This window comes from Etheostoma spectabile, chromosome 16 (assembly GCF_008692095.1).
Source record: "Etheostoma spectabile isolate EspeVRDwgs_2016 chromosome 16, UIUC_Espe_1.0, whole genome shotgun sequence".
Lineage (NCBI taxonomy): Eukaryota > Metazoa > Chordata > Actinopteri > Perciformes > Percidae > Etheostoma > Etheostoma spectabile.
Genome location: NC_045748.1, coordinates 27889750 through 27914565, shown reverse-complemented (window position 1 = coordinate 27914565; position 24816 = coordinate 27889750). Strand labels below are relative to the sequence as shown.

The 24816-nt window shown below is 38.1% G+C and overlaps 1 protein-coding gene across 4 annotated transcripts in view; it reads right to left on the bottom strand.

Annotated features, from left to right (window-relative positions):
- The window catches only part of LOC116704593 (V-type proton ATPase 116 kDa subunit a), a 37568-nt gene extending 17062 nt beyond the window's left edge, over positions 1–20506 (bottom strand). For all 4 annotated transcript variants that reach the window (XM_032540181.1, XM_032540182.1, XM_032540183.1 and 1 more), the window contains exons 1-17: positions 20415–20506; positions 18819–18981; positions 18097–18175; positions 17657–17754; positions 15702–15830; positions 15535–15617; positions 13690–13816; positions 13429–13511; positions 12596–12689; positions 11523–11735; positions 9660–9810; positions 8859–8998; positions 8598–8761; positions 6796–6886; positions 5689–5807; positions 4590–4806; positions 1528–1635 (exon numbers count right to left, since the gene is read on the bottom strand). In XM_032540181.1, coding sequence (XP_032396072.1) covers positions 1528–1635; positions 4590–4806; positions 5689–5807; positions 6796–6886; positions 8598–8761; positions 8859–8998; positions 9660–9810; positions 11523–11735; positions 12596–12689; positions 13429–13511; positions 13690–13816; positions 15535–15617; positions 15702–15830; positions 17657–17754; positions 18097–18175; positions 18819–18935 — 2013 coding nt within the window. In that variant the 5' untranslated portion in view covers positions 18936–18981; positions 20415–20506. The remainder of the gene's footprint in view (positions 1–1527; positions 1636–4589; positions 4807–5688; positions 5808–6795; positions 6887–8597; positions 8762–8858; positions 8999–9659; positions 9811–11522; positions 11736–12595; positions 12690–13428; positions 13512–13689; positions 13817–15534; positions 15618–15701; positions 15831–17656; positions 17755–18096; positions 18176–18818; positions 18982–20414) is intronic.
- Positions 20507–24816: the final 4310 nt, after the last annotated feature.

Below are 24816 nucleotides of genomic sequence, written 5' to 3'. Positions count from 1 at the left end.
GCTGATTGGACGTCAGCGTCACGTGGGTCTGGTTTCACTGGAAATTCAAAGCCAGACCGTCATGGCGGCTTGTTCAGACTCCAACCTCATATTTTCCTGAAATTGTTCACCGAAACGTGTTTTTGCCGGCAGTGGCCGCCTTCCGACTGAGCATGTCAGGTCTGCCAAAATGAAAACCGCCGCCCCTCCAACGGATGATTGCAAAGAACACACCAAACAGACTTGAGTCACCAACCTCGCCAGACTGTCCGACGGTTGATTATCGGGTTGGTTTGTCAGGGCCTTAAAATAAGTTTTTCCTTACCACTATAATCAACTTACTAAAATGTAACAAAAGCTAATACAGTTTTGTCAACAGACCAGGTGCCAATATTTACAGTAGTCGTGTTTCCATCTAATTGTAAAACAAATTTTATAATATTGCAAAAAAGAAAGAAAAAGAAAATGTGAATTAGGAGCATTTCTATCAATTGGCTGTGAATAAACCACACTACGCAAAGCGTAGTTTTGTCACACGTTGACATTACGCATGGTTGCAGATTGCAAACCGGCTTACTAAATCAAAACGTTTAGAAGCTAAGTTCTTTGGCTAAATTGAGAGGAAAAGCATTGTACAAGGTGGCCACCTGTGCAGAATACAGGGTTGTGGCAGCGTGACAACCGTTCACCGCTGTTTATACGCTGTGTGCGCGCCGTACGATTCAAGCAGTTGAACAAATGCGTCAATTTACCCGAAGTGGCTGTGGCACAGGCTGTAGACTTGTATACTTGTGCCACAAATGTGCGGCGCGCACTAGATGGGACCCATATCCCGGCATGTGAGTTACATGTTCGCTAAGTCACAACTTATTTGGCAAAGCTCCCATTTTGCGTAATAACTGTTTTTCAAAAAAGGCAAAAACCACCTTGAGCGAGAAGTTTTTTTCCTCAAATTTTGCCATTTCCATCAACATTTTCTAATGTGATACTTACAATTTGCACATAAAAAATACGTTGATGGCAACATGACTAGTGACTGGCACTCTACTTACAAAGTTAATATGTAGGGCTGTTCTCATGAACATGGTAAACACAACCATGGATTATAATTAGTACTAATCTTTAGTCCGATAGTTAGTCTGATAGGACTGCAGTTTTTTGAAGTTTAAGACAACCAGTGAGAGCAATGAGGCCATGAGGCTTATTCATCAGTTATTTCGAGTACTTCATATTTGCTGGCTGTTCAGCATTTTGGATAAGAACTGTATAAATATATAAATTGAATAAAAGTGTACAAGTGGTAGAGCTTTAGCTGTTAGGGTGTCCTTAGTCTGTGCATTATTTCTATAAAACTTTTTACTACAATATGAGCGTTTCCAAGGCAGGCTTTAACCATTTTTCATGGCAACACAACCAACCACATTACACAATACAATGCATTGAAATGAATGGCAGAATAAGAGTAGAAAAAAAAGGTTATACCAAAGGTTATAAATGTTATTCATCAAAGGTGGCAGTAAGGTTATAGGTGGGGTCAGAGCCACATACCAGGTGCTTTTTCCACATGTGCTGACGCCGAAGCACCATAGTTTTCACAATCAGCATACAGGGTACACATGCAAGGGCAATCAGCACCAACAAAATCTGGATCCCCATCTACAGATTCAAACAGAAAGAGGTTAACAAGGTGTTGGTCATGTGTAGCAGTGACCAGACAATGCTAATTTCCTAAACATATCCTGGTGAGGGCTAACTCTCAGCTGGTACGGAAAAAAAGACAGCACTTTCTTTTGTTTGTCTCATTCTCAACTTATTACAAGCAGTTACAGTTACATTACAGTTATTTGTTGTTTTAAATATAAAAAGTAATATTCTGATCTGAAGACATAACATACAGTATATATGAATAAAGGCTGACTGATTACCTCTATGCTTACAAATTCAAGCTGTTAAAAGGAGACTTTTATGCAAGATTGTTCTCTGTGGATATAATCTTCTCATGTATACATGCATTTACTGTTCATAACCATGTACTTCACATGTTGATGGTATGGGGGTGCTTTGTTGGTGCCACTGTTGGGGATTTATTCAAAATTGAAGACATATTGAACCAGCATGGCTACCACAGCATCCTGCAGCGACATGCCATCCCATCTGGTTTGTGTTTAGTTGGACCATCATTGGACCATCATTTAGTGCTAAGTGCTAAGCCTTTCTGAGAACTCCTTCAAGACTGTTGGGAAACCATTTTTGGTGACTACCTCTTGAAGCTCATCAAGAGAATGCCAAGCGTGTGCAAAGCAGTAATCAGAGCAAAGGGTGGCTACTTTGAAGAAACTAGAATATAAGACATGTTTTCAGTTATTTCACACTTTTTTGTTAAGTACATAATTCCATGTGGGTTCATTCATAGTTTTGATACCTTCAGTGATAATCTACATGATTATTGATTTCATAGTCATGAAAATAAAGAAAACGCATTGAATGAGAAGGTGTGTCCAAACGTTTGGCCTGTACTGTATATATAGTAACCTATTATTTGAATCATTTAATATCTATTCCAACATAACGCTGATTCTGGTTTATCTGCACAAACAAGAGCAGGACATAAACACTATGCTGGTAAATTGTTGGTCTGACTAAATGGATGTGGTCCTTTGGAATAAACCTCCCTTTGGCTGACTTAGTTTGTTGTCATTTTTCATCGTTCATTCTCCTTTCCAGTTTATTTTATTGCTTCAAGGGAGTGTGAACAAGAAACCTCTTGATGAGGGCTGGGGGATACCTTAATAACTATAAGTAATCTTACATGATTCTGAGAAAATTTACTGATGATTGCGTGATGGTATTCTGTACCAACAGCCAATCACATTTCAGAAACACAACTATTTCTAACCAATCATATCAGGAACTGACACCCGTCATGCCAATATAGTCATAGTAAGGTTGGTTGAGTTAGCTGAAGACGCCACATGTTTTTGTTTTGGTATCAAAAGCCACACAGATGGAAGAGATAGAAATATTGTAGGTGTCAGCACAAAAATAGCAACAACAACAGTACAGCACCCTAAAACGTTGAGAGCTGTTGTGGATAAAAAGTTATTGGGAAATTGGTGGTATGGTAATATTTTGCCCACCCCCCATTTGGCCACACAATGGTTGAAACAATCCAAAAAAAAGGGCTTGGTGACTTAAAGTCCTGTTTGGAAGTGGAAAAGTTAAACATCTGTTTTCTAAATGGAACACTTAGTCCAAATCCTTAAAGTCTTTTCTCTTGTAAAAGCAAAACACAATAAAGCATAATTCTGACCTTTGATTAACTTGTCAATTTTAGAATGGAATTGAATGGCATATTGCCGACCCTTGTGGCTGATGGGAGAAAATAACCCACTACCACTGCAGTTGAGTGGTGTGTACAGCTGGTAAAAAAGTAAGAGCAGTTGTCATCAACAGTAGATGTATGGGTGTTTTATTGCCATCAGCCACAGAAGCTGTAAGACAGAAACAGAGTGGGGCTCAAACGATGCACTCGCAACTCACTTCAGTAAAAAGGTGAGATTGATGAAATGTTTTCAAAGCTGTGTATTACATTTTTTACAAGAGAAAGGTTTCATATGATTACCTAATCCCACCTTTCAAAAAGTGTTGCGCACAATGTAAAGCATCAATGTGAAGCTTTTGTCTACACACGAAGATGAAATGGGGCTAGGCTACTCATAGTCCCAATTTGGAAATGATTTTGATAAAAAATAAAAAACGCCATATCACCCAGCCCTAATCTCGACCTAGAAAATGAAGATGGAAAACTTAGACCAAACTAGGTAGTATGGTAACTAGCAGGTAAACTAGCTGTGCAAATGAGTTCTCCAACAATATCTCCCTCTGACTTTTATATGTATCAAGAGCCTGAATGTTTTATACTCAAAGCTTAACTCCAGCTGGAGTAGAGCCAACAAAATGTAAAACATTCCACTGTCCTAATACTTTGCGGCTGCACTGTAGGTCTGGTTAGCAGAGTAAATGACATCACGGTAGTTTGAAAGACTGCCCTTTAACTGAACATTCTGAGTTTATGTCTGCAAGAATAACTCCTATAACTTCCAGTGCTACTGTTTTATAGCTGACCTCTGACCAGAAGAAAAAGTAATGTATACAGTATATGTAATTACTATTACATAGTAATATATACAGTATATGTAATCACCTGATGCGTTCTGCAGCTATGCATGGCTTACAAAAATAAATAAATAAGGAAGGCTTGTATTTCTGTGGCTGTGTGTGGTGTCTTTTTAATTGCTATGTGTATGTTTTAACCTGTATTGATGTTTTTTATTTATTTTTGTTGCTTCATCTGGCCAAAAGACTAAGGTTGAAAATTAGCTGACACTTGGCTAACACTGGCACATTTACAGAAATGTTGATTAATGTGTGTTGTCCTTTATAAATAAAAAATAAAAAATACTATATAGTATATATATATATATATATATATATATATATATATAGTATATATATATATAGTATATATATAATATGCTATTATTATTGTTTGCTATGAGGGAAGGGCAGGAAGCTAGGAGAGGCAGAGGGGCGGATGATGGAAGGAGCACCTGTCCCCTGTAGAGGGGCTTGTTGATGGGGTCGTTGTAGTTGAAGAGACACATGTTGATGAAGTGGATGAGCAGGCTGGGTGCGTCCTTGGAGGTGGCGGCGTCATAGGCTGTCCACTTGTAGAAGACCAGCAGCGCGAGGTAGCCAAACAGGCTCGCCATAAACACGATCTCTGGGATGAAGCCCAGGAAGATGTTCAGTGGCTTCTTGAAGTACCTGAAGTCAGTTAACAACACAAACAAACAGCTATGTTGGTGATGGAGAGTCTAGTGTGGCATTTGTCGAGCAGTTTCACTGATTGGCCTGCAGTGAAAATATAATGAAACAGCGGGTGAATTTTTATATAGTGTAGCACTGGAACTGTCAACTGTCAGAACAGTTTCCATCAAGGGTAATCGTTTCATCACATTCCATCAGTGTTATTGTATGCATTTGTATTAATATCATAACAGTCTTTCCTATGGAATGAGAGGTTTGTAGTGGGGGCAATGTGGGCATTGTTTTCCTTTGGGATTTTTTTCTTTTTGCTTTAGCAGATTTTGCCATGGTGTAAAACATTTTCATCCCAAATGGAATTAAGAAAATAGAAAAATGGAGAGAGACAATCCAAGAATATTATCTGCTTGTTTACACCATCCTTTTTTGTGGACATATAGGCAAAAACCTCAAACAATTTCAAACTACATAAATCCTGGCATAGAACATGTATGGTACAATTTGCATGCCAAGTGATGGCAGGTCTGAGTAGTTTTAAGGCCTCAGTGGACTTCAAATGAAGTTTGTTTCAGATCGTCTTCCAATAGCATCTGCCCATTCTTTGTAGGTTTAAACTTCTCTCTCAAGCTTGTTTTTCTCATTCTTAACAGAACAATTTTCATCACTTTTTGTGCAAACAACCGAGGAGAAGACTGAAGCGTGCACCATTATCACTATTTGTATGATTCATCATCTCGCTCCTTTCTTTATTTTATGTCTTTGAGTGTGGCCATTCAAATCAGCTTCAAACCCTTTTGCATGTAGTAACTAAGTAAAAAAACTGAGAAAGACCCAATGGTTTAGGTGTTCATTTTCAGCATTCCCGTTGAGTGTAATACTTACAGGTGGTTGAAGAGACTGAGAGACACTCCAAACAGCATGTGGATGACGCCCAGGATCACAGACATCTTCATCTTGAATGAGTTGAGGAAGGTCAGCTTGTTTGAGGCAAGATTCCAGATCTGCAGATATTACACAACAAGCTCAAATTTTTGAGACCAACCAAGGTGTGACTGTCCCTTATTGCTCTTTTCTTTTTGTGTTCTAACATTATGCCAAATATATAATTTTCTCCTTTTTGTTAATTATTTTAGTCATTAATGCAGATGTCAATCTGTAAAAACAGCTCACAAATAAGTAAGTAAGTAAGTAAAATGTATTTATAGCATTTATAACAGAGTGCTTTACATAAAACATATGGGATGCTACTTTTTTTAAAGGCTCATTAATGTCCTATAACAGAACAGCAGGGTACTGTAGCTTTTTAGCATCCATTACTCAAACAGGAGGAAATGCATTTGTTGGGGAATATTTTCAGCGTAGATTCATCCACATTTGGTGCTCTAGTGAGTATTTGGGGCCGCAGGGCGGTGGATTTGAGTTTCATTCAAAATAAACTACAAACCCAATTCCAGTGAAGTTGGGACGTTGTGTAAAACGTAACAAAACACAGAATACACATTTTCAACCTATATGCAATTTACACTACAAAGACAAGATATTGAAAAACCTCACGCAGTTGTTCACAAAGTGGTGAACCATCCTTGCTTGTGAACTTTTTCTGTAGATGCTCCTTTTATACCCCATTTACCCGCTCACCTGTGGAATATTCCAAACAGGTGTTTTTGAGCATTCCTCATTTTCCCCAATCTTTTGTTGCCCCTGTCCCAGCTTTTTTGGAACATTTTGCAGGCATCAAATTCAAAATGAGTGAATATTTGTAAAAAGCAATAAAGTTTATCAGTTTTATCATTAAATGCCTTTGTAGTGTAGTCAATTGAAATCATTGTATTCTTTTTTAATTTTGATTTACTCAACATCCCAACATCATTGGAATTGGGGTTTGTACGCTAACATGTCCCCCAGTGCAGCAGTGTGGCTGTGATTCTTACCAGAGCAACAACTGCCAACTACTGTTTTTGTTATTTTAGTGAGGGTAACAGATTTTACCGGGTCAATTCCAAGAGGATAAGGCCCGTTGAAGACACCAGGAACTGCTGGATCTAACTGTAGAACTGCATTTTCATCAAGTGTCTCATACCTAGAACAGATCAGCAGGAAATGAAAGAATGTATTTTAATAAAGCAGATTATTTACTCGCTGCAGGTTTTAGAGGGAACAGCAATACATTTTAGAAGATGAGTCTACCACACAGAGTATTTAGATTAATAAAATCACATGTATGTCAATAGTATGTTATATGCTTAAAGAACAGAGAATGGGTGGATAACACCTGAATGGATCTGAGTGGTGTAAAAGGATCCTACATTATCAAACACAAATTAATTTCCTGACACTATCTGAATATTTTGGTCAGTTCTCTATATGCTCAATCTGTGACAGTTTATTTTACAGGTGTATAATTTCCAATTTTTTTCCTAGGAAGTTTCTTTGAAAATTAAGTCAATGTTTAATTTAGTTTCTAGCATAGCTTAAAGACAGAGCACAGCCAGGAAGACTGACTATGCAAAACTGTGCATTGTTTCTTGACAATCGACAGTTAAAGGGTAACTAGTGTTTTTTTCAACACTATTTTCCTGTTTTGGTGACTAGGTGACTTATGGGAACAACAATCTTTAACATTAGTCCAGAATTAAACTAGACTGCTGCAGTCCGCAACAAGCTATAATGCAAGGTAAAAGGCCAATTGTCCAGCTAGTATTTACGTCCACAAAAGTGCTTGTTTTTTCCACTGACAGGCTCAGATTGATATTCTTGGAGCCTGACAACATTATGGAAGGATCAGTTTAGATTTAGACCTTTAAAACCTCTTTGAGACCTTTCTGTTTAACCAGAAACTGCTCTGAAGTCGCTAAACCCACCAAACTCCATTTAAAAAAGCAATACTTTTAGCGTGTATAGAGCCAGCACATTTTCACATGTAAATTAGTAACTGTGTGTTTATTCAACCAAAACTAGAGTAGTGATGTTGGAAAAGTGGAAAGACTAACCAAATGTGGCTTTTCATAGTTTTATTTTGTTTCTGTTGACTTTAAATGACGTGTATTTTACATAGATTGCATATATTAACAGTCTATGGTATTTTACGATGTTTATTTACATGGAGTCTGATGTTTTTATGCTTAAAAAAAGGATCTTACTCTTTAACTAAAGGGTTGACCTCCATACAAATCCTTTCCATAATGTTGTCAGACACTTAGAATATTAATCTGAGCCTGTTGGTGTCAAAACAAGCACTTCTGTAAAGGTAAATACAAGATGGACTTACGTACATTGTAGCTTGTTTAACCGCTGACGCTCAAGGTTGAAAAAAATGTTTTTTACCCATCCAAACAATTTTTTTCTACAGTATCTTTCTGTTTTTGTAAAGGCATAACGGTGCCAAACCAGGCCAAACTCACTATGACAACACGTCAGGTAAATGTTGTTTTTACATTTATGTTTGTGTTCAGATTAAACAAACATGTAACATGTTCATTAGTTTATTACTTTATGCTAAGCTAGAATAAACACGCCCAGACTCCAACCCTGTACATGTGAGATTGATATGGGATACATGATAATATATGATAGATATTAATATTTCCCAAGATGTTGAAGCATTCCTTTGATATTTTTTGAAAATTTTCATGGAAAATTTAAGAAAATACCAACCTTAGGCATGGTGCTGAACTTCATCTATTGATTTGTGGTAGATAAAGTAGACTAACTTTAAGAAAACATTGGTAAAAAACAGGGATGTGGGTAATCTCAAACAGTATCACTGCAAGCAGAGCTGGTGGCTGACTTACGTCCAATTTGCTCCTTTGGGGCCAAACATGGGCCTAACGCTCCATCCAGAGCCGAACATGTTGAGTGACTTGGAGAAGCAGTCGTTGTAAATGATTCCGGTGTAGACGGAGAACATCCCCATCAGGAGGATGATGTAGCGACCAGCAAACACCATGTTGAACATCTACAGAGACACACAACAACTTGGAAATATAATGTGTTTCTAATTGTGGAGTTTGAAAGTTTTAATCAAGGCTTTTTTTCTTTATATCTTACTGTACCTCGTTGTCACTCTTCTGGGCGACGAGGCGACTCTCGCGGATGACCAGGTAGAGGGCAATACAGGTCATCAGCAAGCCGTGACCCATGTCTCCAAACATCACCGCAAACAGGAAGGGGAAAGTAATGATAGTGTATGGAGCTGAAACAGGTGACACAGAAAGGGACCATCACACAATGAGGCTACAACAATCAAAACCACTCAAATATTCAGTAAGTTGAATATCAATCAGTATGGACTGTTGAAGTGTCTACAAAAAGCTGAAAATGTTTTGTAATATCAAGGACTTCTCTTCTCAGGTGCCGAATGTCTGGTTCATTTTTTAAATAGCAGTTGAGCTACTGCCAATGAACAGAAGAACGGAGATAGGAAAGGTGTGGAGCAACAGTTCAAGCAACTGCAGCAGCTGGTGAGAGACGAGTCGACAATTGATTCTTCCAGCAGACATTTCACAGCAAAAGCTTACCAGGAAATGGAGGGAGTATGCACTTATAAAGAAGCTGAAAGGTTTTTAAGCGGTTGTATTATTCATGGTAGCCTTCATGTTTTCAAAAAACAACAAAATGGAAGCCACTTCAAAATAATTAGGGAAAAAAAACAGTATTACTGTTCAAAAAGAAAAACTGAGAACAGAAGGGGAACAGGGTGAAATTAGAAAGAAAGCACAAACATTCAGAATATTTTCATAAAATAAGATCTTTTTGCTGCTACACTATTACAAGTGTCTGTGATCATTAATTTATATGTTAACTAATATGAAGAGTAATTAATTAAAATAAAGATAAACAAATTCCTGTATAACCTGGATTGATTTCCCGGTAGTTCCCGATGCCGTAGGCATCCACAATGTTCTGGAAGCCGGATGTGAACTTGTTTGTCTTATTGAAGGTAGGTGGAGTTTGCTTGGTCTGCATCCTGTTGAGAATGGACGGCACTGTGGAGCCGCTCCTCTCCTGTCAAATAAAGCCCTCACTTATCAGTCAAATACTGCCCATGTAAAAAGGGTAAGACCAGATGAATTAAAGAGGCCACCACTCAACCTCATGGCAATAGAAGATAGAATAGATTTTCCCACTTTAGCGTGTAGCTTAACATCGGCATGGCCGCATCATTTGCCCCTGGTTGACGTCACGTATGCTACATCTATTAATTTTACGGTCTATGCTCATGACCTTAGAACATTCATGTAAATTAAAAAAGTAAGACTGCAATTAATACTGTATAAATACATATGGTTGGGTTTTTGTTTTGGCTTTGGCACTTTTCTATTCAATTTTACCTTTTTTTTTGCAGTGATAGCACCTGTACACGCATTTGTATGACTGATACATGATTGTATTGACTGTGGTGCAGTTGTTTTACAATTTAGTGGCAGGAACTACAGCCTTGTGTGTTATCAATTCCAACAGCCTAGCTAGACCTCTCACCCTTTGTACTGTGTGATGAACACAGCACTTGGTGCCAAGGATTCGGCAAGTGTTGAAATAATATAAAAAGGATTGCAACTTTGTGTGCTAATTTTTGCAAGCTAGCCTTCCCAGCTTCCACTGTCTAAGTGGAATACAAACTTAAAAGCACAATGGGTCCTCACAAAGGCTGAATGATGTAAAAAAGACAGTCAGCTTAGATCAATAATTGTCATCATTCATAAGAGAAACAGTATAATGCTCTCTCCAGTTTGCACTCAGAAGATCTAGGCTTAAAAGCTAGCTAAAGAATTATGTGCAAATGTAGTATATCCTCTTCTGAAATGCAAAAATATGCAGCTATAGGATCAACATCATTTATATTTGCTTTTTTTTTTAAAGTGAGGAGAATTGACATTTCAGTTTAGCTTTATACCCATATTTCTCCAGCAGCAGCCATATTTATATTATTTTACAAAGTTGCTGTTGTCCATACAAATAAGACAGTGTTTCTTACAGTTTCATCACAGAAAAGGAAAAGCCAAAACATACAAGTGTAAGTGTATCACATTATTGTTCTATCTTGCAGTACTTGGTGCAATTTCAAATGTGTCACAACATTGTAATTTCCCCTTGCGGGATTCATAAAGTATACATTGTTATTATTATTATGAGTGTGGAGTGACAGTTCACAACAACAGGAAGCAGAGCCACAGGGAGCTTTGGATAGACAGAGTCAATAGAGTCTGCATTTTACTCTGGTAGAAGTAAAATTGCTGGTAAAAGTCAGCCAAAATAAAAGCATACGATAGGTCAATAATATCTAAAACCATTTTTTAATTGTTGCCCATGATTTTACAGTTGCAATGTGTAAAGCAGTGGTTCTCAAACCTTTAAACAGCAAAGACCTCTAAACTGACACAAATTAGACCGTGGGCCCCCATCTGATAAGACTTTGTCACAGGGTCCCCCACCTGATAGAATTTCTGCTTTTAGATGTTTTATTACAGAAAGTGAAGAAACACATGAGCAAAATAGTCATTAAATCTGTCATTGGGCTACTCTTGGATGAAATTATAGTGAAAACTAATTATATCCCTTTTTCTTGGGGACCCCTGGAACCGTTCAAGGACCCCGTTTTTGAGAACCACATGGGTGTAAACAACAAGAAGAGAATAATATGTGATACTTACACCACACAACAAAAACAAGAATATTAAATACGCAACCAAACCAAAAAAACAACAACAACAACTTACCGTCCCTCTTCGCAGAGCAAACTGGATGGAGTCCAGGTCTGAGACAGGACACCACACCTCAGCAATCAGACACTTCTGGGTCACGTCGATGTTGCACAGGTTGAGTGTGTGGTAGATGGCCTTCATCTTCCTCACCTTGATGAACCACACCCGCATGGTCTTAGAGGCGGCCTGGAGTACTCGCTGACGGTGGTCCTCTGTTTGGTTCAGCACCTACAGTAGACGTGTGAGCGATTTGTTTTAGATTGTAGATCCTGGTCCAGTCAACACAGGATATATGGATAGTGTAATTCTTGACAGTGTCATAGGTTCACCTGAGGTAAAATGTCATAATGACATGAGTGGCAACCATAGCACAAAGCCTGCTGCTTTGAAATTTTTTATAGTTTTTTAAAGTTAAAGTTCATTTTTCACATGCTGTTTTTTTGTGTTCCACCTGTGTGTGTTGTATCCAATGGCCTTTAAGACTACACTTTTTGCTTATTTTTTATTTTGTTATATGAACATAATGTGAGATACACATCTGGAATGTGTAGTATTTGTGATGTATTTATTAGATCAGAGTAGTTTTTCTATGTAAGCCTGAGTAAAATTCTCTATATGGTATAAGAGTGTTGCCTTTGGTTGGAAGGCTGAGCCTACAGCAGACCTTTCAAGCAGAACCTGGCTTTTTTCCAGGCTTAATAAGGGCAAACTTTAGGAAACCACAACACTATGAGACGGGACTAAGGTCTTTCACAGATAAGAACTAATGCACAAGAAAACACCAACATCTTATGTAATTTGGAACACTGACATCCTGTTGTGTAAAGTTCCTGATTAATTTCTTGTTTAGTGAGCAGTAGTTTAACAAAGAGTACAAAGACCCATTGAAAGAATGAATTAATTAATTGAAAAAAAGAACAGAACTGCTAATGATAATTTGGCTTAAACAATAAGCAGACTTTACTCCAAGGTCAACCATCTCTATAAAAACTGACTCTTACTTTACTCGATTTACATTTTTTGCCAACCTGTTTTGAGTGATATAATGTGTGACGGGAGCTAAAGATCAATTATAGCGACAAGCGTACCATCTGGAGGTCTTCGATACGGCTGTTGACTCCAGCCAGCATTTCCTTCCTCTCCTGTGGGGTCTCTGGACATGGGTAGAGTGAGGCACGGAACCTGGAAAAACCAACAGAGTCGGCTCACAACATCTAACACATACTTTACTGTACTTTGTTCATGTTTCCATCATGTTTCCTTCTTTCTTACTCTGTTTATTTATGATGCACACATGAAAGGGTGCACATCTTGCATGGTGGAATTGAAAAAGGTACTCCAGTGATATAGTTGAGCACTTCAACAAAGTTGGGGACATGCAAGTGACAGATAAAAGAGAAAGAACTAAAAAATATCCTTACTAAAAAAACAAAAATAAAAGGGTCAAAATCAAAGCAGCAGAGGCTGAAATAAATCGATTTTTTCTTGACATGACTCAAGTTCCAAATACACTGGATCCTTTATTTATCATTGCTAGAGCTTTTCTGTCTGGTAAACACTAAGCTTGTAAAACAGACATTATAAATACGTAGTCTCTAAGCCCAACCCAAGATAACCACGTGTTAAATCAATTGCCCTGTTGTGACATCAAGCAAAAACCACCAAAGCAATACTGGGAACCTCAATTCGTTAAATGGCTGGACGTTAGCTCCAAGAAAATGTTGACGATATACCATTGGTCAAAGTGTAGACCATTCTTGTCCCTTACTTTCTATGGTCTATTATGGCACCATGTCCCCTTGTTTGCTAGTCTGGATAAACAGCATTTGTATGGATCCCCCTGTAGTTGTGAACCAATATAGTCCTTCCTATTTCTATTCAGCTTGAAAGTATTGTAGCCATCTTCTTCAGTAACACCCACCCCTCACAGATCTTCTTCACCCTGTTCTTCAGCTGGTCACCTTGGAAGAAGATTATGAACACTGATTTGTGGACTTGGTCTCCCTGTTGGGAAGAGAAGAGGTTTTTAGAAACCTACACCAACTTACACAACTCACAGATGAGTCGTGTATCTGTTTCTAAAATGTAAAAATGTAGGACTGATTTTAGCTTGCTTCTTTTTTTTCTTCTTCTTAAAATGTTACTTTACTAGTTGCTATGATTGTGTGTCATGTGTGCTGACCGTGGCGGGGTCTTCCAATGGGTCCTCAATCTCTGCCTTCCTTAAGAAGACGTTACCGCGACACACTCTCCACAGCATCCTCTCAAAGGTCGGAATCCTCTCTCTGCTGATAACTCCAGCCACAAACCTGCACAGACAAAAAATACAAGTTCTCCAAGTTGATAACCCAAAACAAACGGACAACTGTATATACGCAGTCACACTAAACGGTGGCAAGAAGGACAGGTTTTTGTTAAAAAGAGTGATAAATAAATGGAAATGACCATTTTGAATCATACTTGATCAGCAGGCTAGCTAACTAGCTTAATTGGATATCTTCCTGATATTATGGAAACCCAACACAGTGGTAACATAGTATATAAAAATGGCAATGTTCCAAATAATGTTTGATACATCATAGAGCACAATTCTATCTATCCAGAAATGCACAATGGTGACCAGTGTTGGGCAGTAACAAATTACTTAGCAATATATTACTGTAATATTAATACAATCCAAATTAACGAGTAGTGTAAGGGATTACAATTTCCAATACCGTAATTATATTACTGTTACTAATCCAAGTAATACTGCATTACTGCATCACACAAATGTGATTTGATTATTGTCCCAGGTCGGCTTTCTTGTATGATGACGTGACGTGTATGCTTGTTGTAAGGCAGGTCAGGGCCAGGGCAGGTCACGTCATGTGGCTAGCCAAAAAGCTATTCAAAGGATGACAGAGAGAGAAATACTTGCAAGAGCTGAAAGTAGTGTCATTATATAAAGGCTTTGATCCGTGTTGGTTACTTTGATGACATCCACCATGTCACTGTGAGCAGAGCAGGGCAGCGTCCCTCACTGGAGTTACTATGGTTATGGGGATCTGCGTTAGTGCTGTAATCAGGCGCTAAACGTTAGGCCCGACAAGGACTGAACCCGACAAAAGTACATTTTGATTGACAGCTTTTTAAAAGCCCAAACCCGTTTACAGCCCTACATTATTCAGATGTACGCACGCACACAGCTCTTTTGCCTTTTGTCAGGAATTAGTCATTTATACATTTATACATTTTGACATCAATTAGTTTAAAGTTTTCCACACCAGACTTGGCTTTCTTTGAGGTGCAACCAAAATGTAATCACCAGGGGCCAGCCTCCGTTTCACCTCCTCAGCATTCATTTTTGCGCTAATCACCTGAACGCTCATTTACCGCGCAACCCGGAGTGCAAGCCCAAGCCTGGCCCGAGCTTGTGTAAAATGATAGAAATTAAGGCCGAACCCTTCGGGTCCGTTGGGTCTTCCTATATGGGTAATTATTGTTCCAATAAAGTAGAATGAATTCTTAAAGAGCTCGAGGTTGTGCATTTGTTTTGTGTGTTTTTATAGGGTTTTGTTTTGTTTGTTGTTGTTTGGGGAGAAGTAAAATAGCAATGTAACAATTAACGCAACTAATTACTTTTAATACTAAGTAACAAGTGTTCTTGAGTAACCTGCCTAACACTGATGGTGAAACATTATATATTTACATTCCTGTCAATGGTTTCCCTTTGTTACACAAATCTACATGTGGTAATAAACCAAGAAATGCACTAATGCACTATAGTCATTTTTCATTGCTAGTAAATTTTCAAATTATTTGAAGTAAAACACTGTTATCTGAATATATGGCTGCTTCATCTGCTGAGGGACAATACATCAGGACAAAATATGACAGATGTTTTAAATAAATCACTAAGTAGTTGAGGACATCCTAATGACCCCCAAAATGTGTTTTTATGTGATGTAATGTCTCATTTGAAATTCGTGTGAGTATTTCAGTATTTGCCAAGAGAATGTGTATGAAAATGTAAAATATGCCTTACCCCAGTCTGAGCGGGGCCCCGCGGCCCCCCTCACTGCCCTCCATCAGAGCTGATGACTCCTCCAGCAGGTTGGGATCCTCCATCTATCAAAGACATTAGGATGACCCCTATTACCTTATTTAGGGAAGCACATTAATTGTGCGTCTCAGAGGGTGAAATGAGCAAACCTCATCAAAGAACTGCTGTGTCCGATGGAGGATGTGTTTGAGCTCCGTCAGCTCCAGGAAGTTCTTCTTCAGGGCTTCCTGGTTGGTGTTGATTTCCTTCAGTTCGTTCTCCAGCTTCTCAAAGGTGGCCTGCCAGTCACAATCAGCAGTATAAATCCCACATGCACATTGTGCTGTAACATGTACGCATCATCACATATACTGTACACAACCACCAATTCATGTATAGCCATTCAAGATTTACTTATTTATTTGGACTACTACATATTTGTTTACAATTTACATAAGCACTTGACTTATTTCAACTGGAAGTGTGTGTACACTATGTGTAAAGTATGTGTACACATACTTGACCAATAAAGCTAATTCTGATGAGGTGGAGAACATAACAATCCATACAATTTGAGCTTTGAATTTCTATCCCATTATCTCTACATGTTAGGCCGGCCCCTACACTGCCTGTTTTTAAATCCCATCTTAAAACACATTTTTATTCTCAGGCTGTTAACACACTATGATGTCCTTTTGTCTTTTAAACTGGTCTTAAGTCTTTCTATATGGGCGCACACTCTACCAGGTGATCTTGCTAGCTGCCCATGTTTTGATTGTACAGCACTTTGGTCAGCTGATGTTGTTTTTAAATGTGCTTTAGAGATACATTTGGATTTGGATTTTGATCCTCTTAAATCAAAACCACAAGTTATTTTAAAAATGAAACCCTACGCTGGACACTATGTGTGACACCTCCAAGCTCAGTTTCTTTGGCTACTCTCTTTTAAAGCCCTGGCAAGGGCCATATAAGCAGTACGTCAGAAGACATACTTTACAACACAGAGCCACAAGAGTAGAATTTGGCCTGTCTTGTCATGCTGTGGGTTATTCTGTGTGGGGGGTTTGTGGATTATCGACCATGCAATTGTTTTTTTACCTTTCTACCAAGTCATCAGTATACATGGGTAAACTCAAAGTCAGAGGTGTCAAGTAACTTACTTAAGTAGAAATTTTGAGTTCAGAGTTTTTACTTCTACTCCTTATATGTTCACACAATTATCTGTACTTTCTACTCCTAACATTTTAAAAATAGCCTGGTTACTTCTATTTCAGTTTGACTTGTTTTTATTCCGGCTTGTCATCGTTCAAAAAACACCAACCATTTACCCTCCGAATAGAGTGAATTTGATTGTGGTTGAATATGAAGTATAAACATCTACCATTCCAACACCCTATTGGTTTGTACGCAATCCAAACACAAATCATGTCACACTCCAGCAAGGAAATATTTTTTCAAATTTTTGTTGATTTCTTTCCTGCGCTTTTTGACATTTAAAAAAAAAATCTTTTTCCTATATTTTTGTCACTTCTAATTTTTTTCAAATGCTATAAAATTAAAAAAAAATAATAACAATGAAAGTAGTGAACTGATCATTTATTTTACTACATACATGCAAATTGGTAGCTGGAGAGATGCCAGTTCACCACCTGGGCACTGCCAAGTGCACGTGAGCAAGGCACCATTCCCCCCCCAAACCGCACAGGGCGCTGGTCCAGCACTGGCAGCCCACTCACTCTGACATCTCTCCATTTCGTGCATGAATAGGTCCTGAGCATGTGTGTGTGTATTTCAGGCCTGTGTGTAGTGATGCTAACAACAAAACAGAGTGTAAATTGTAATTTCCCCACTGGGGATCAATAAACAATTTAAATTATGATATTATTATAATTAAATTATTATTTAAGTAGTTTTGTAACAGTACTTTTACGCTTTTACTTGAGTAAAAAGCTTGAGTTGGTAGTTCAACTTCTACAGAAGTCTTTTTCAACCCTTGTATCTATACTTCTACTTAAGTAATGAATGTGAATATTTTTGACACCTCTGTTGTAAGTCATAAAATACATGCTATCAATATAGTAATGATTTATGATTTGATGAGCGATAATGACTGATGATGTATTACCTCTAGATCGATCATGTCCCTGGGGAAAGGGACCTCTGGATTTTCTCCAGTGTCAACAGTTGGGATATTAGCTTTCTTGATCTCCTTCTCCACAAACCCTGTTCAGCGAAGAGAATCAATGATTCAATACCTTACCAGTGTAAAACTGAGTTCTTTACATTTTTCTATATGAGATGAAAAAAAAATCATCATTTTCTCATTGACACCGCTGTCATTTAAAAAAATGTTTTACAGGTGTACTACAGGTTCTCAGGCCTGGGAGTGGTAAAGTTCACTCAATACATACGTAAAAACAAGTATATCCAAATCACATTTACGTGGGTTTACGTAATCTGAAAGGAGCAGTAAATTGAAGATGGACTGAATCATTCAGTTGGTAGGAACTACACTGTGAGTTTGGCTGGGCATGAATGTTACACGCAATTTGTCTCATTACTTACTCAGTTTCCTGTCCATCTCCTCACATCTCCTCACTTCATTCACAAACTTGCGCTGGAACACGTTAACGTCTGGATTCAGCTGTGGGTGGACAAATGTATCATTAATACATGTGTAATTTCATTGAAAAGAAAGCAAACAGGTAATGCCACATGTCCTCTGTGGCCTGTAACACTATCCCTGGCTTTAACTACCAGCTGCAACAGTAACACTGATATGTGTGTGTGTGTGTGTGTGTGTGTGTGTGTGTGTGTGTGTGTGTGTGTGTGCGTCTGCAGGGGCGTCAGACTGGAGGGAAAAAGGGGACAGAGAACCCAGGGCCCAAAAAGATGCTAGAATAAATAGCTGTTGATGCAGGGAGGGGCCCATAGAAAATGCCTTTCTACAGGGCCAGGATTTTGTGCTATGCCCCTGTGTATGTGTGTGTGTTGTGAGATTAGTGCAAAATGTCCTGGAGACACCAACTATAGGGGGAACTACCACAGAGGCAGTTTTGAGTACTTGAGCCAAGTGTTTATATGTATGTCTGTCTGTCTGTCTGCGGTCAAGTTTTGTCACAGAGATAGCGTCACAACTGTGCAAGATGCATTCAAGAACCTTTACAGGTTAAGATCTTAGTAAGGAAAGAGAAATCTTCTCACCGCAAGATGGTTTCTAGTTTAATTAATGAGATTATTTCTGCCTTCAGAGGAGCTCTACCACCAAGAAATGGCATGATACTCACATCTCTAAACTGGACCATGCCCAGTTCTCCCAGCTCACTGACACAGCAGTAAGCTGCCTCTGACTGGAGAAAGAGCTGGGCCAGGGTCATCTCCTCGCTCCTGAACAGTTCCCCCATGATGAGACTTGCACTCCACCACAGCTAGAACAAAGAAACAATGCACCTATAGGAAAGGAAGTCATTAGTTTTAAATATATTTTTTTTAAAACTGTGTATTCATACATATTTTACACAGGAAAAAGGTCAGGTTGAAGAACATCTACAAAACCTGTATTTTTCTTAAAGAACTGTTGTAATAATTCAATACAAATATATATACAGTATACAGTACTGTATTGTAGTGTCTACAAAAAAGGACAACACATACTATACTATACTATACTATACTATACTGTACTACACTATACTGTGCAGTCCAGCCTGATGTAACAGAGTAGTGAGGGTGAGTAGAACATACAATAATATAGGCCTACTATGCTATTATACCACGCTAAACTAAAAGTATGTACACTGTGTTGTATTGTAATCAAGGCAAGATCAAAATCACAACAAAGTAAGCAACTGTACTGCTGAAAATGGCAATCATCTTTTATAATCGATTAATCTGCCAATTATTTCCTTGATTAACGTATTACTTGTTTTATGAAATGCCAGAAAACAGTGACTCAAAGGTCACATCTTCAAATGTCATGAATTTTTTGAATCTTTGCTTGAAAAATAACTGAAATGATTTAATGATTGATTACAAAAATAGTTGAAAATAGATTTATGTTCTTTAAAATTGACAATGATCAGCTAATTATTTCAGCTATAGGCAACTGCTCCAGTGCTTCATTATTTTTTTAATTACCTGATGAAGATGCCAAATTGAAGCTCCTGTAATTTTTCCTGATCTTAAGACCCTTTCCTGTAGCTGTGCCCTTTTTTATTCTTAGAAAATTAATTGACAATTGACAATAATTGACATTGACATCAATTAAAGCACCAGAGACATTAAACACCATAAGAATCTAACACTGGTCAGAGAAAATAAACTATTGAACATATGAAACAACACAGTACGATTAAAATATATTTATAGACTGGCAATTGATATAGACGAACAGTACTGCTCTCATTATACAGCAGTCCAATATCCACGCATTACTCATAGGCTACAGTAGCATAGGTTTAAGAAGATGCGTAAGCTAAATACGGAGAGGAATATGGCGCTTATGGCCAAGTATATGGACAAGCCTTTATAGAAATAACTCATACACAACGCAGAGACTAGCCTAGATATTACGCTACTGAATTGCGAGCCATTAATATCATTATAAAACAGTTCTGCGTTCTAAAATCGAGCTTCTCGCGAGCCTAAGCTAGCACGCGGAGCATCGCGGATGTCGCAGCATCTCCTGCTGCCGCTGCCCTTCACTGCTCAAGGACGCCATGATGCTGCTGCTGGAGTCCGGCCTACAGCGACGTTCAAATAACCTATCTTGAATCGTCGAATTAAGGTTCATAATTCCCTTACTGGCACAAGGCTACGTCTGAAACACAGAAAGGACTAGTTTTACATTAAAGAGTCTTAAAATAACTATTTAGGCTACTCACCTGTGTAAGATGCAGCTGGTCAGCTCTCCGGCCTCCTAAATGATGGATGCTGAGGACTAGGGCGGTGCATCAAGTTACATACAGTCGGCCGGAAACATACCCCAAAATAAAGAATTCCAAAATAAAAGCAAGGTTTATTTACTTGACATACATTTTCTTTTTAAATGTGATCCAAAACAATAATCATATAAACGCATATCAAATACTTTGTATTAATAATCACTCGCTGTGGTGCATTAGGTTGCTCACAATCATGATTATAGAATATTTTGCATTGTCCTTTACGTTTTGAAAATCTAAGCGGAAGCTTGCTTTAAATAATCGTCAACTTGACAGGTTTGGTCCAGGACTTTTAATCATTGTATTTTGATTTTTTTCAGCTTTGTTTATCAGAGACAATGCACACAAATAATGCATAAAAGTAAAAATGTGCCAGAATTAGCCTGGAGGTTATTTTACATCAGCTGTCCCTGGACTGTGACCCCTTATGAGAGGGTGGAACAGAGCATAAAGCCCCTTGTGGTATATTTGTGATAATGGGCTAGGCTATATTGATTATACAGTATATTATATATTTTATAAATAAAATAAACTATAAAGCACACAGGAAGTACCCTGGAAATCCAGAGATCCCACGAAAGCACAATTTTTTACAGTTTTTTACAGTCTGTACCAAACTCTGATTAGATGATTATCATGTACTAACTTGTGCCTGTGGGATGCTTATGACACCTCATTTCTTATTAGTACCACCTAAAATAAAGTGCCACCCAAACCACTCGTCTAAGCGTTCTGAGAATAAGGTCTACCAGATGTGGTGGAATAGTCCACAATTGGCCAAGCGTTGAGTCCGTACAAACAAGATCCTGTCTAATTTTTCCCCTTGCAAACAGCCACAGCAGAGTTTCACTCCCTCTAAGTTCCACATGGTGCAGGGTTTAAACCAGGACACTGGCTGGCTGCCAGCGAGCAATTTTGAGAGCATGGAACTCCCATAATGCACATAAATTACTGGGGCAGACTTCTATGAGAAACAGCTTTAATAGCTTTCTGCTTCATTCCGGGTTGCCATGTGGTTTTCATAATTTGTACATATTAGAATGTTTTTTCCAAGTGTTTGCTTGCTGTGCAGAAGGAAGCAAAACATGCCACTTAGATGCACATAGAGTAAATATCGAGGTAATGACTGGTAGGTGCTCTTCAGAAATGGCTTTCCATGGATTCCAAATAAGAGATTGACTCTTTAAAATCTTTTTCCAAAAATATTTCTCTCCTGCTGGATACACTGACCTTTGATACTACTAATACATAAAAAGACAGTGCTGATAACCCAACAAACAAACAATCACTTTTTACTGTCCATTTTGAATCAATGCCATTGTCCAACGGCTTAGTAAAGTGGTTATGTTGAATCTTTTTCTTTCTTAAAATGTATAAAGCAGGGGTGTCAAACTCAGTTTCCCTAAGGGCCACACTGGAAAATCAGAATCACAACAAGGGCCAGACATGGAGTTTATTGACATGCTTGTTTTTAAGTGAAAAAGTCAAATATTTTGACTGTATTATTGTGTGTCTCATATACTGTAGTTATCTCACTTACATGTTGCGCCTCATAAAGCCCAAAAAAGTTTGGCAAAAAAAGTTCAAAACTGTCAAAAAAAGTGACAAAACATCAAATGCGCCAAACATTTCGAAAAGTGGCAAGACATTTATTAAAAGTAAAAAACATTAAAACAAAGTGCCTAAAGTACTGAAAATAGCACATAAACCGCCAGAATTGAATCAAAGTTGTCAACAAAAAAAACACCAAAAATGTAAAAAAAAAAAAAAGAAATTGGAAAAAGAAAAAAAAAAACAGTGGGCCCGAATTTATTGGGAACCTATATTGAATTGTGGGCTGGATCAAAACCTGCGAGGGGCCGGATTTGGCCCTTGTTTGTTGACTAAAGTACTGTACGCTCACTATCGAGTAAGTCTAGCATTGGTGAGGTTGTATTGGCTTCTTTCATGCGCGCTAATGCAAACAGTTTACAGTACGCCTGTTTTGTTTTTTCAAAACCTTTATGTATTAATTTGTCAGTCTACATAACGCATACACAACGACACAGCGCTATGTCAACGCTGGAGAATGAGCTGACTACACCAATTTATCATTCTGGGCCAGGGGGAAAATTCTCTAGCTTGTTTGCATTTCTTTAAACAGATCACAATCTTCTTGGGCGGCGCTAAGCTAAGACAGACGATAATAATTGATAATGATTGATAGCACAGTGCCCCTGCAGCTACATCTAAATCTTTATTCATTCTATGAGTTGAGGCGGCAAAAAAACTTTTGAGGCAAAAACGTATTTTTAGTAGTAACATAATTCTTGATTAATGCATTACATGAAACAGTAGGAAACCTCCTACACAATTTAAGGTCAGTGGGTGGATAGAAAAATTCTAAAATGGCGTTTTAATTGTGCTTTGCCAAACTATGCATGCACGAAGCCTTAAGGATTAACCCTCATGTTGTCCTTGGGTCAAATTGACCCGTTTTCCTATATCAATGTTCTTTTGAACTACCCAACTGTAATTACCCAAAATTACATGATTGATTCCACACAATGCTCTTTGGGGTGATTTTGATGGGTTATTTTAGGGGGTCTTATTCAATTTTATAGCATTTGAAAAAACAATTGAAGTGGTTTTGAAATAGTATTGAGTAAAGTGACATATGCCAGTCTGTGATTATCCATCCTGTAATTTTAGTCTAAATAATTCCTAATTTCTCCTTTTCAAACTCAAACATTAGGTAAAAATTCCTATAAATGAGGTTTATTGACCATAAATTCCAACAATAACTGTAAAACTTAAGGTAGTAAGTTAGTGTTACGTGTTGAAAACGTCAAAAAAAGTGACAAACATGGGAAAAAGCATCAAAAGTGTTGGATAAAAAAGACAAAAACGTAAGAAAAAATTAAAAACATATGATAAAAAGCGTCAACATGATTGTTGATTTTCAATTTTGATGGGAAGACAACACGAGGGTTGAAGTCAAGTGGGGCAGCTTGCCTGTCGGCCTGCTGCAATTTGACTGGCTGTTTGCCAAATACTCGTAACTTGCTCAAGGTTGCCAAACGTTGTAATATATGTTTTAGAGAGGATAGTAACTGGTCACCATGAATAATAGTGACAGTTCTTTGTTGACATTGGAAATAGTAGTTTGACAAAATAATTTTAACTCAAGGTCTACTTATTAACTTTTTCCCTGAACTCATGACCACATTTCATGGCCTTCATCAGTGAATGGCTTGTCATGATAGCAACTCCATGACTACTGGAACAACAACATTCGCTAATGAAGATGTAGTCAAAAACTAGGAAGGACTTTAAGTTATTATTTTTTGTTATAGGTCCCATGACATGGTGCTCTTTGAATGCTTTTATATAGACCTTAGTGGTCCCCTAATACTGTATCTGAAGTCTCTTTTAGATAGACCTTAGTGGTCCCCTAATACTGTATCTGAAGTCTCTTTTATATAGACCTTAGTGGTCCCCTAATACTGTATCTGAAGTCTCTTTTATATAGACCTTAGTGGTCCCCTAATACTGTATCTGAAGTCTCTTTTATATAGACCTTAGTGGTCCCCTAATACTGTATCTGAAGTCTCTTTTAAAATAGACCTTAGTGGTCCCCTAATACTGTATCTGAAGACTCTTTTATATAGACCTTAGTGGTCCCCTAATACTGTATCTGAAGTCTCTTTTATATAGACCTTAGTGGTCCCCTGATACTGTATCTGAAGTCTCTTTTAAATAGAACTTAGTGGTCCTCTAATACTGTATCTGAAGTCTCTTTCCTAAAATTCAGCCTTGGTGAAGAATTACAGCCACTACAGCCAGTCCCACAATGAGCTTTCCTTAGTATGTGCCATTTCTGAGTCTGTAGCTTATGAGAATGAGAGAGGGGGGTCAAGGTGGAGGCTGGGGGTGTGTCTTGACCAACTGCCACTTTGCTCATTTGAAAGCCATGATGTCTATCTCTCATGGGTCGGACAAATATTCTGGGCGGTCAAAGCAGAGAAAGGGGAGGTAACCTTGCCCCTTATGACCTCATAAGAAACAAGATTCCAGATCGGCCATTCCAGAGCAGGATACCCAGGGCTCGGTTTACACTTATCACCATTTCTAGCCACTGGGGGACCATAGGCAGGCTGGGGGAACACATGTTAATGTTAAAAAAAAACTCATAAAGTGGCATTTAATGCCATGGGACCTTTAAACCAAAGGTACTAGTTCACTTCTAGCAGCAAAGTACCCAGATATTTCTCTGTGTTTGAAAGAGAGACATTCCAAATGTTAATTTTACAGCAACACCGTAGAATTCATCAAAAGATAATTTTGATGCCAGTTGAAGCTT